The 12647-nt window shown below is 34.6% G+C and overlaps 1 protein-coding gene across 1 annotated transcript in view; it reads left to right on the plus strand.

The window, feature by feature from the left end:
* The first annotated feature begins 4361 nt into the window (after positions 1-4361).
* NRG4 (neuregulin 4) overlaps positions 4362-12647 on the plus strand; it is a 64854-nt gene continuing 56568 nt past the window's right edge. The window contains exons 1-2 of the mRNA XM_065871748.1: positions 4362-4371; positions 6284-6377. Coding sequence (XP_065727820.1) covers positions 4362-4371; positions 6284-6377 — 104 coding nt within the window. The remainder of the gene's footprint in view (positions 4372-6283; positions 6378-12647) is intronic.

Here is a 12647-nt window from a genome sequence, read left to right on the forward strand (position 1 = left end):
TCTAGGTGGCTGCTGTAGCAGTCTTAGCGTTTCATGCCTGTCTCTGGTGTCCACGCTAATAACCGTGGCTCACACCCATCTCTGAAGCTCGTTTAGGCAGTGCTCTGAATCCCCTCTCCTTGCGCACACTGAAACAATGGTCTCTTGCCTCTTAGGCAGTTCCAGACTTTTTCCCGGACTCCCTCCCGGCTAGCTGTGGCACATTAGCCCCCTTCAGGCTGTGTTCATGCACCCAACCCCAGTCCTCTCCCTGGGATCTGAACTCCGAAGCCGAAGCCTCAGCTCCCAGCCCTGACCCGTCCCAGCAGGTGAGCCAACAAGCCTCTCAGGCTGGTGATTGCTGGTCGGCACCGATCCTCTGTGCGGGAATCTCTCTGCTTTGCCGTCTGCACCCCCGTTGCTGCGCTCTCCTCTGTGGCTCCGAAGCTTCCCCCCCCACCAACCCCCACCTCTGCCAGTGTAGGGGCTTCCTAGTGAGTGGAAACTTTTCCTCCTTCACAGCTCCCTCCCAGAGGTGCAGGTCCCGTCCCTATTCTTTTGTCTCTGTTTTTTCTTTTTTTTTTGCCCTACCCAGGTACGTGGGGAGTTTCTTGCCTTTTGGGAAATCTGAAGTCTTCTGCCAGCGTTCAGTAGGTGTTCTGTAGGAGTTGTTCCACATGTAGATGTATTTCTGATGTATTTGTGGGGAGGAAAGTGATCTCCACATCTTACTCCTCCGCCATCTTGAAGGTCTCCCCCCACTTAGCACGTTTTTGAAGTTAATTCATGTTGTAACATGTACCAATACTTCATTCCTTTTTACTGCTGAGTAGTATTCCATTGTATGGTTGTACCACATTTTGTTTAGCTATTCATCAGTTGATGGACACTTCAGTTGTTTTCTAGCTTGGGGCATTATGTATAATGTTCTAAGCATTACACTCCTATCTTTGTGTGGACCCATATTTCCATATCTCTTGGATACATTTATGGCAAATTTATGTTTAACTTTTTAAGAAACTTTCAGATTATTTTGCAAAGTGACTGTACCATTTTAGTCCTACCAGCAATGTATGAGAGGTCTAGTTTCTCTTTGTTATTGTCTGTCATTTTTACTATAACCATTCTAGTAGGGTGTGAAATGGTATCTCATTGTGGGTTTAATATACATTTCTCTAATGGATACTTGAAAGTTAGCCTTGATTTTTCTTTCTTTTGTACCCTGCTCTCCCATTCTGTGGGTGTACCTATTAAGTATATCTTTAGTTCTCTCCTTTATCCTCATTCCCATTGCTTTATTTCTTCACTATTCTTGATTATTAAAATGTCCTCCAAATAGTTTTCTCTGATACCAGTTCCTCGGCAGGTTGCAATCTATTTTCCACACCACTATCAAAATGAATTTTCTAAAATGTAGATGTGATCGTGCCACTTCTTTGCTAAAAACCTTTCAAAGTATCCCTATTGCCTTTCAGATAGAGTCACTATTTGAACCCTGGTTATTTTACAAGATCTATTCTTACCACTCCTTCCCCCACCATCCTATCCTCTTACAAACTCATGCACACTCCACACACATACTCTGCACACATCCTGACCTGTAATCTACCTGCAGTTATCTGAATACATTAGGATTTTATTTCTTCTGTGCCTTTGAACATGCTGTCACCTCTGTCTAGAATGTTCATCCATCTCTGTTTACAAACTCTTACTCATTCTTCAAGGCTCAGCACAAGTAAAGCTCCCTCTTGGAATCTTTCTCTGATTCTCCTTAATAGTTAAGCTTTGTTTTTGTGTGTGTTATTATAGTGACATAAATAGGTGTCTTTGAGACTATATTTGGTTGAATTGCATGAAATTATCATTTTAAGCCCAATTATCATTTTAAGCCAAAATATGGTTTAAATGTCAGCCTACAACATTTTCGTAGTTACCTGTTTTTGTTCATGTGTCTATCATTTGTTAACAAGAGCAGGCCACTTACAACATATTTGTTGATAGATGCATGAACAAATAAATTATTCTTAAAGACCATGGCTTTTATTTAGAGTGAAAAGTCAACTTGAAAAACATTAGGTCTTCTTTAGAATCATGTAGCCTCAAAGGTTAAGTTTATTTGTATTGTGTGAAAAATTATTAATACCAAATCAACTGCCATGGTATATCTCCTAATAAATACATCTTTAATATCCTGAATGAAGTCACAGATTATTATCTCTCACATACAATTTAGTAGTAATTTTCATGTTAGTGGACAGCATCATAGTTCCATAGTTCAAATCAAATAATAAAGTTTACTGATTTTTCATAAAAATACCATTTTAAAATCGAAACACTGTAAGCTAACAAAATTTTATATATGTGTGTGTGTATATATGTATGTGTGTGTATGTATAAGATTGTAACTATGTAAAAATTGCCTTTGAGTGTGGAAGATAATAGTAATGAAAAGAATTGTTCTCAGAATATGAATTATATGAGATTATTTTAATATTTTCTTAAAAGAGCAAATGTACTCATTTCCATGTTTTACATCACACAAGGAGTCATGTCTGAATTGTGGTTTTAGAAAAGATAACCATCTGAATGGTTGGCATACTTTAGGTAATTACGTGCTGAAGAACCCCGCACTTCATTTTAAGCAAAATTATAGTTTTTGTCAATATTTTAAGTTATTTATGATTTTTAAACCTCATAGCTTCCCTTAATGTATGTATTACAGCTTTGTTATAGTTTGCAGATGGTTATATTGCCATCAGTATTAGTCATGTTCAGTGATTATATTCACTTCATATTGCACATGGCATTGTACACATGCTGTATTATAAATATTACCTTCTTTCAGTTTTATAAGTACTTCAAATCACCGTTTGTATAAATGTTACGCGTTTTGTAAGGAAATTCCTTTTTTTAAAAAACCCCAGGGAATACTTGTCCACTAACTCCATATTCAAATTCCTTTTCTTCACAAAGTTGTACAACACTTTGGAATTATTCAGACACGCAGAGATAAATTAGCAGTCTAAAGAATGTGGTTTACTTTATAACTTAAAGAATTGGACAGTGATTTGAGAGCACAGCTTTTAGTACAACTTCTTTTCTAAATAAAATTCTGCTCCATTTGCAACTCTGAACATGTGGACTGAAAGGGGTGGTTCCCTTGGCTGGAGCCTGACCTCTGTGCACACCTTGGTCTTTGTCTCCACTGCGCCCACACTGCACACTGCAGCCATATAAATCAGATTTTTGACGTGTCATAAAGGGCAAGGCACAGCTGCTGCAGACTGCATTGTTCAAAAACTTTTGAAGCGCTGCATATCCAACAAAATTTATTGTTTGTATGAATGTGAGTTTTTATTGAGGTAAGCCTTGTTTCTTTAGAAAAAGAAACTCATATGATGAGCCAGTGATTATTTCAAATTAAATAGGTTTAACTTCTGTCTTTCTCTCTCTCATTGCTTGTCTGTTTAAGAAAGAGTGACTGGCTTTGAGAGAAGGCCTTGATTATTACACCTGTGTTAATAGGAAGTTGTTGATTGAGATTTCTGTTACAAAGTCTTTCTGCTTAAGTCAGGAGTGAGTCTCTTTTATAAAAAGAAATTGAGAGCATGTAATCATAATGTAAGTATAAATCTGTCATCTTTTCAACTGTATTTTGTAATTCCTTTGTTTCTGTTACAGCAGATAACTTCATATATAGCTACTTTGCTTTGCTAGATGCCAGATATTTTTTAAAAGGCATTTGTATATTGGTAAATGTAGTGCAATCTACAGTAAATTTGAAAGTACTTTTATAAAATTTTTAAAGTTTCTATAGAAATGCAGACCTTTTAAATGCAGTTTTTTCTATAGTGTGTTTTTTGGCCATTTTTAATAAACTGAAAAATAGAAAGTTGTTCTGTTAAAGTCAAATTAGAAATAGGCTTTATGAAAAAGTTGAAAAGTCAATTCAGGTTATTCAGTTTCACTTACTGACTCATATCTTTCATATATAATCTCATATAGTATACTACTAATTTAACAATGTTTATTAAAAGTAAAACATTAGATGTTTCTTCAAAGAGAGATTTAAGAGTACATTATATTATTTAGGCAATGATTTGTATCTGGTGCATTTATACTGCTTGTTGTAGTTTTATCTGTTCAGATTTTTTTATTGATATGTGATAAGTATCTAAAAAAATAGATGCTCTAACCAAAGAATTTTGTCCTAGCCTTTAAATGTCTTAATTATTTTCATCGTTTAAAAGAATATTACTGTTACAATATTTGACATTTTATAATGCTCTCAAAAGAAGATAATTTTTCCTAAATTGTTAATTTTAGGTGCTGTTTTTCAACCCTAAACTTTTGACCAAGAATGAAACTATTTAAAAATTAAGATGCCAACAGGTAATTTCTTGTAAGTTTATACTTTTGTCAATGTGTGTCACATAGAAATAGAACCAAAAAACAAATGTATATTAACACAAGACTATATTTTTCTCCATCTAAAATTGTCCTAGAAATATGGAATACCTTGGTTTTGAAAGACCTTCCTTTATAACATGAAACTATTTTATTTTAGACCTATATTTTATCACTTTTTACAAACTGACAAATTCTGGCTTACTCTAAATCTGATAACAACTTTACAAATAAGTAAATGAAATCAGAATAAAAATAGATTCAGAGATAGTGATTCAGGTTAGATGAGTATTCTTTACTGACAAAATAGCAAGTGCTGAGTCAGGACTGGTTGTAATCTTATTAAAAACAAGGACATTAATTTCAGCCATAGGAAGCATTCTGTGATAAAGTTGACACTCCACCCTCAATGGAGAAACCCTATGTGATGACTTCCATGATTCTAGCATAATGTAATGTCAACTGGGATTTTATTTGTTAGCCAAATTATTCCTGAAGAGTTGTAAGAATTATCTTATTAAAAGTTGTTTGGTTGTAAAGAAGCATGACATTGTGTAAAAAAGAAAAAATCTAAAAGATTAGTTCTGGTTGGTTTACTTTCTTCTTTTCCACTTAAATTCTTTATAGTTCTGTTTTCCTCTTTACATTTTTATACTTTTATAATTGTAATGTGATGGTGAAACAGAATCTTCTCAATTCTAAAGCAAAAGGAAAGTTTTAAAATTTCAAATTCTGATAGTGAAGACATCTGGTTCTACAGCAGTTATATCTTAAGGGTATTGATATCTTAGTGGCAAATAAATGCTAGATAACTTTTTAAAATTAGTATGCTATTTTTTTAAATGCTAAATTGGAATAATGCCATTTTCTTCTTCACAATAGATTCTATGTCACTTTCTGGACAGAACCAATCAGGAACCAACAATGTACGATTTTAAAGCAATGTGATTCCCCCTTCAGGACCAAAAGATAAATCATTCAGCAATTTGCTTTTCTAATCATAAATAGTAGTATACAGTAGTATAATGACTCAATGAATTCTACTATGTTAATTCTAAATTCTTCTGTCTGATGGTTTTGGTGGGATTTTTTTTTTAATGGTGGAGGAGGAGGTAGAGACTGGAAGGAAGGAGAGGTACCAAGAGAGAAAGGGAAGGCAAAGAGAGAAAGAACATAAAGGAAAGGTCAAAGGTAAAGAAGGAAGAAAGGATGGAGAAAGAGGAGGAGAGAAAGGAAGCAAGAGAGAAATAGAAGTTTATTTTCTTAATATTATGAAAATTTTTGCTATTTATCAGATGATGACTTAGGTTTTCAATAGTTACTAGTTATTACCTAAAATTCCCTTGCAAACCAAAACCTAATAAGATTATATTTTTGTTTTTTTGATGTTCAAATTGTCATATGTAGAAATATTTAAAGATGATTTTGGACATCAGAATTTATTTAATAATCTAATTTTTTTCCCACAACAATTTCAGACTTTAATGTATTTGAGACCTTAAAGGAAAGATAGGAATCTAAATATACACTTGGGACAGAAAAACTCTAAGCAAAGCTCCCGAATCTATGTACTAAATAAGAAAAGCCACTATTTATTTTAAGATCATAATGTCCTCCTTTTAATCTATTATAGAGATTCCCTATTTCTGTAATATAGCTTTTAACTCCATCATAATTAATGACCATATCTTCAAGACAGATTAATTTTTTTCCTCAAAGGGATAGAAGTCCCTGCTTATCAAATAAGGAATAAGATTAAGTCCTTCATTTTAAGAAACAATTCTTCATTCTAATTTTTAGAATTACTACTTCAGTATAAGATACTTGGTCCTTTTCCTTATTTTATTAGAAAAACTATAATTTGTTTTTCTCTATTTTATTTATGTATATGTTTTAGATCATGAAGAGCCCTGTGGTCCCAGTCATAGGTCATTTTGCCTGAATGGAGGGATTTGTTATGTGATACCTACTATTCCCAGCCCATTTTGTAGGTGAGTGAAATGGACTGAGGGAGAGGGTGATTTTATTTTTTATCATCTACTAACTTCTTTGAGAAGTGATAAATATTGAACAAAGAGTATAAGATGAAAAAGTGTGAGGAACAATCTTCATATTTATGTAGAACAAAATTATGGTTTTAAAATAAAAACAAAGCAAAGTGGCAAATCACAATCTCAAAAGTGTTTACTTTGAAAATTGGTAGTGGTAGCTTCAAGCCTATTCAGATTTTTTAATCCATTTTAGTGAACTCTATGATTTTAGCAATTTAGGGAAGACAGTCTATACTTATTACTGTCAAAACAGCTATAGAATTCACTAATGTAAGAAAAGCAACATGAGATATTTTGCTTTGATTTAGAATACATGATAACTGTGTTGGTACCAAAACTTCATTTGATATATTAAAAAGAAAATGAAGAGTTAAGTTTTTCTAATGGTAGCAGTAAATTTTAAAAAGAAGGGTATCTTAGCCATTATTGTTTTAAAATAATATTATTCACTTTGGGAGTATCATTATAGCCAGTGATCAATAAAAGACTTGAAAATAGTACTTGTGTAGCTGGCTTCGTGTGAGTTTGGTTGAACAGGATTTAAGGGGGTCATAATAAACCTCTTTTAATATGTGAATGAAAAACATAGCACTACCAATAATGTCCACAGATTTTAGCAGAGCTAAAATCTAAAGATACTTTGTAGCATGTGCATCAATTACTCTGTTTTTGTTACTTAACTGAAATGTGAGAGGTATAGAATCTAGATTTAAGATCTTACTAAAGGATAGGAAAGTAAAATTCACAAGAAAAGTGGAAGATACTGGGATTTAGTGTGGAGGAGGAGAGGCAGAGAAATAACCTTATAATTATCTCAGGATGTTTTTAGAAGTTTTCATGGAGGGAATAGTGAGTGACTGTTTTTAAAAATAGGCATTTTTTCCTCTCAGGTAAAAAAGGAAGGAGATAAAGGAACAAATTAGCAATTATTTCTCACCCACCAGGAGCTTCTACATTATTTTACATTTTTAAATCCATTTACTGAGATATAATTTATGTATGACAAACTATATTCATTTTTATTTATTTATTTATGGCTGCATTGGGTCTTTGTTGCTATGCACTGGCTGTCTCTAGTTCTGGCAAGCGGGGGCTACTCTTCGTTGCAGTGCATGGGCTTCTCATTGCAGTGGCTTCTCTTGTTGCAGAGCACTGGCTCTAGGCGCACGGGCTTCAGTAGTTGTGGCTCGTGGGCTCAGTAGTTGTGGCTCGCGGGCTCTAGAGCACAGGCTCAGTAGTTGCGGCAGACGGGCTTAGTTGCTCTGCGGCATGTGGGATCTTCCTGGACCAGGGCTCGAACCCATGTCCCCTGCATTGGCAGGCGGATTCTTAACCACTGCGCCACCAGGGAAGTCCCTACGTTCATTTTAAGTGCATAATTGATGAATTTTGACAAATGTTTATACCTGTGAAACCACCACCACCACAAAATACAGAACATTTCCATTATCCCCCCAAATTTCTTTACTGACCATATTCTTTATTTACATTTTCATGTTTCATTCTCAGAAAAACCTTAGAGAAAAGGGGGAGAGGAGACCTAAGGAAATAGAAAAATAAAGGGAAAATGAAAAATTAACTGACTTGCCAAAAGTCATACAACTAGGAAAAAATTAAAGAAATGGCCTTTGAGTACAACTCCCAGGGTTCACTTAATCTTATGATATATTCATTCTGGATTCTTTATAAGGGGATATGGCATGTGGCATTCATAGAACAAAACCAAAATGCTTACCAGAAAAAATAAATTTAATAATTAAAAAATAGTAACATTTTGTATCTTGATCCTGGTGTAGCTATATGGGTGAAAAGGCTATCCTTTCTCCGTTGAATTGCCTTTGCATCTTTGTCAAAAATTAATTGACTATATATGTGTGGGTCTACTTCTGGGCTATTCTAAATCACTGATCTGTATTTCTGTCTTTTACCAATAACAAATAGTCTCAATAACTGTAGCTTTATAATAAGTGAAGTCAGGCATTGTGAGTCCTTAACTTTGGTCTTCAGTTCATTGATCTTTAGCCTTCTTTTTAACAGACAGTATTTAATGTTAAAAATTTCCAAATACATTTTAACTCCTTCCTACAAATTTTATAGCCTGTTGTTCAGTACTGAGTTTAAAATTTTTTCCATCATGATTTCTTCTTTAACGTATGGGGTTTTTCTTTTTTTGGTTATCCTTTAAGATTTATATCTAATTTAATTGCATGGTAGTCAGAGTATGTGTTCTCTTAAGCTGTGTACTTAATACTTGTCTGTATACTAAATAAACGTCTGTTATGCTGCAGTGAATAAGTTGAAAGAAAGAGTTCAGAGTACTGAAATTTGGAGAATCATTGTAATGGGAAGAAATCTAGGGTCTTAGTTCAGGCTACTATAGCAAAATATCATAGACTGGGTGGCTTTTAAACAACAGAAATTTATTTCTCACAGTTCTAAAGGCCAGAAGTCTGAGATTAGGGTGCCAGCCTGGTTGGGTTCTGGTGAGTGCCTGCTTCCTGGTTTGCAGATGTACCTGGGTAGAGCTTTTGACTGGCAGATTTATTTTCTGGAAGAGCTAGTAAGGAGCCAGCTATCAGACTGCAGAGACAACATATGACAGAATGAGGAGTACCTTCTTCTAGATGTAAGCAAATTACAAACCACAGGCCAGATCGTTTTTGTATGACCCTCAAGCTAAGAGTATTTTTCTTGCTTTTTAAAGCGTTGTAAAAAACACATGCAAAAATATGGAAGATTATGCCATACATGGCAGGAAGAGAGAGCTTTCTAGAGCCTCTTTGGACTTTCTTTCAAACCAACCTCCTCTCATTTTTCTTACCTACTTTCTTTATTTGGTGATTTAGCACAGTGATTTTTTTTTTTTTAAGCTAATATTTTAAAGTTGAGGAATACGTGACATCAGTTCGTTAGTGTTTGTTGAGATTTGCTCTGGAGCCTGGTTCATGTACAGTATTTTAAATGGTCTGTGTCTCCTAGAGAAGAATGTATATTCTTTAATTGACAGATGTAGGGTTATATATATGTACCTAGGATCAAGCTTCTTATTAATGTGCTGTTCAAATCTTACATATCCTTACTAATTTTCAATCTTCTTGATTTATCAATAACTGAAGAGTTATGTCAAAATTTCTCACTGTTTTTGGATCTTTAATATCACAATTTCTGTTAATTTTTGCTGAAAATATTTTGAGGCAATGTTATTAAGGCTATATTAATTTAGAATGGTTATGTCTTCTGGTGAAGTATCCCTTTTTATCATGATATAGTGACCTTTATCTCTAATGTTTTTTGCCTTAAAATCTATTTATCTGACATTAAGATAGCTGTACTAGCTTTCATTTTTCAGTATTTGACTAATACACTTTTCTCTTCCAATTTTTCAATGTGTGTCTGTAAACACATACAGTTAGTTGAACTTTACCTTTTCTGTCTTTATTGAAATGATTTTTATTTTTCCACCTTACATTCTATTTATTTTCATTGGCATGTCTTGAAATTAATTTAGTTGTGTCTGTCTTTTTTTAATGAAAAGAATAGAAAAAATATTGGAATAAATAGTGCATAATGAGTGTAAGTATTATTTGTGAAACTTGTGCTTCAGGTGTGTGTGTGTGTGCATGTGTTTGGAGTCATGTCTATTATTATTTTTTTGATTCAGTGGCTCAGTATTTTTTTTTAATTGGAGTATAATTGATTTACAATGTTGTCTTACTTTCTGCTGTACAGCACAGTGAATCAGTTATACATACACATATATCCACTTATAGTATTTAGTAGAGTTCCCTGTGTTATACCGTAAGTCCTTATTAGTTATCTGTTTTATGTATAGTAGTGTGTATATGTCAATCCCAATCTCCCAATTTATCCCTCCTCCTCTTTCCCTCCTGGTAACCATAAGATTGTTTTCTACATCTGTGACTCCATTTCTGTTTTGTAAATAAGTTCATTTGTACCAACATCTAATTATTTACAAAGTCCTGGATTAAATGGAATTTATCCTTACTTCTGTATCTCTTTGCTTTTTCCTTAGTATTGTTTCTCTCCTGAGGTATTGCAGTAGCCTTCTTTCTTCTATCCTAGTCTCATTTACAATACTGCTGTAGTTGTCTTTGTCTTTTCTGTTCACAAAATATTTCAAAAGATAGAGTGTATCTCCAAATTTCTTAGCCTGGCATTCAAAGCTTTTCATCATATTGGTCTGTTCTGTTGGCATCCTCTCCCATAACTTCTTCATACATACCTTGAGTTCTAAACATCCTGAACAATGTGCAGGTTCCCAAACATGCTAAGCCTGATTCCATGCTTTGACGTATGTCAGTTCGCCTGCCTGAAATGCCTTTCCTCCCTTGTCTTTGAAGAGAGCTAATTTATCACTTCTTCTGTGGAGCCTTCTTTGTCTTAACCAGGCAGTTTCATGGGCTCTTTCTTTTGTACCCCATAATACCTTGTGCATTTCATGCATACCTTTATTATGCCACTGATTAATATTTTAACTGTTTATTTACTGCCTTCCTCAAAATTATGAATGCCTTGAGGGCAGAGATTTGCCATCTTACTGCTTTTTGTGCCTAGCAAAATACATAAATGAATAAATAAGTAAAATGAAGGAAGGAAAGGAACAAATTATACCTATGTATTGCTGCAAGTAATTACAGAAAACTCAAATTTTAAATTGTTTAGTAAAATGTACTGTGTTATATTAGCCTTACAAGATCAGTATATAATTTTTATGCAGTGATTATGGGTGGGTTTTTTTACACCTTTTTTATGGTTTTCAGTATATTTCATATAAAAAAGAAAAGGAGGCAGTATAAATGGCAGTATAAATATATTTTACATACTGTTTATTAACTGAAGTTGTGAATCTTACTTTATGAAAGTATGATCCTTATTCACCATAACACTTAATTTAAAGGTTTAGGTGAATTCTAGTATTGTTTGAATTATTTTTTATTGTAGTAAAAGATAGATAACATAAAACTTACTATTATGACCATTTTTAAGTGTATAGTTCAGTGACATTAAGTACATTCACATTGTTATGCAGCCATCACCACTATCCATCTCCAGAACTTTTTCATCATCCTACATGGAAATTTGTGCCCATTAAACAATAACCTCCCATTTGCCCTCTTTCCAGCGCTGGTAAGCATTGTTCGAATTTGTAGCTCTATGAATTTGACTATCCTAGGTTCCTTAAATAAGTGGAATCATAACAATACTTAGCTTGTGTGTCTGTCTTATTTTACTTAGCATAATGACTTCAGGGTTCTTCCATTATAGCATAGTGTAGAATTTCCTTCCTTTTTAAAGATTAATGATATTCCATTGTATGTATGTAACATATTTTGTTTATCCACTCATCCATTGGGGGACATCTGGGTTGTTTTTAACCTCTTGGCTATTCTGAATAATGCTGCTATGAACACGGGTATACAAATATCTCCTCAAGACCCTGCCTTCAGTTCTTTTGAGTATATAACCAGGAGTGGGATTGTACGGTAATTCTATGTTTAATTTTTGAGGCACTGCCTTGCTGTTTTCTACAGTGGCTGCACCGTGTTACATTCCTACTAGCAATGCACAAAAGTTCCAATTTCTCCACATCTTTGTGAACACTTGTTATTTTCTGTTTTTCTGATAATAGCCTAATGGATGTGAAGCTGTATCTCATTGTGGCTTATTTTATTTTTCTAATTTTTGGCTGCGTTGGGTCTTCGTTGCTGCGCCCGAGCTGTCTCTAGTTGTGGCGAGCGGGGGCTATGCTTTGTTGCAGTGTGCAGACTTCTCATTGTGGTGGCTTCTCTTGTTGCAGAGCACGGGCTCAAGGCACGTGGGCCTCAGTAGTTGCAGCAGACGGGCTCAATAGTTGTGGCTCGCGGGCTCTAGAGCACAGCCTAAGTAGCTGTGGCACATGGGCTTAGCTGATCCGTGGCATGTGGGATCTTCCCAGACCAGGGCTCAAACCCATGTCCCCTGCATTGGTAGGTGGATTCTTAACCACTGCGCCACCAGGGAAGCCCTCATTGCGGGTTTTTTTTTTTTTACATCTTTATTGGAGTAAAACTGCTTTACAATGGTGTGTTAGTTTCTGCTTTATAACAAAGTGAATCAGTTACACATATACATATGTTCCCATATCTTCCCTCTTGCGTCTCCCTTCCTCCCACCCTCCCTATCGCACCCCTCTAGGTGGTCACAGAGTAC

The sequence above is a fragment of the Phocoena phocoena genome, chromosome 2, assembly GCF_963924675.1.
Source record: "Phocoena phocoena chromosome 2, mPhoPho1.1, whole genome shotgun sequence".
Classification (NCBI taxonomy): domain Eukaryota; kingdom Metazoa; phylum Chordata; class Mammalia; order Artiodactyla; family Phocoenidae; genus Phocoena; species Phocoena phocoena.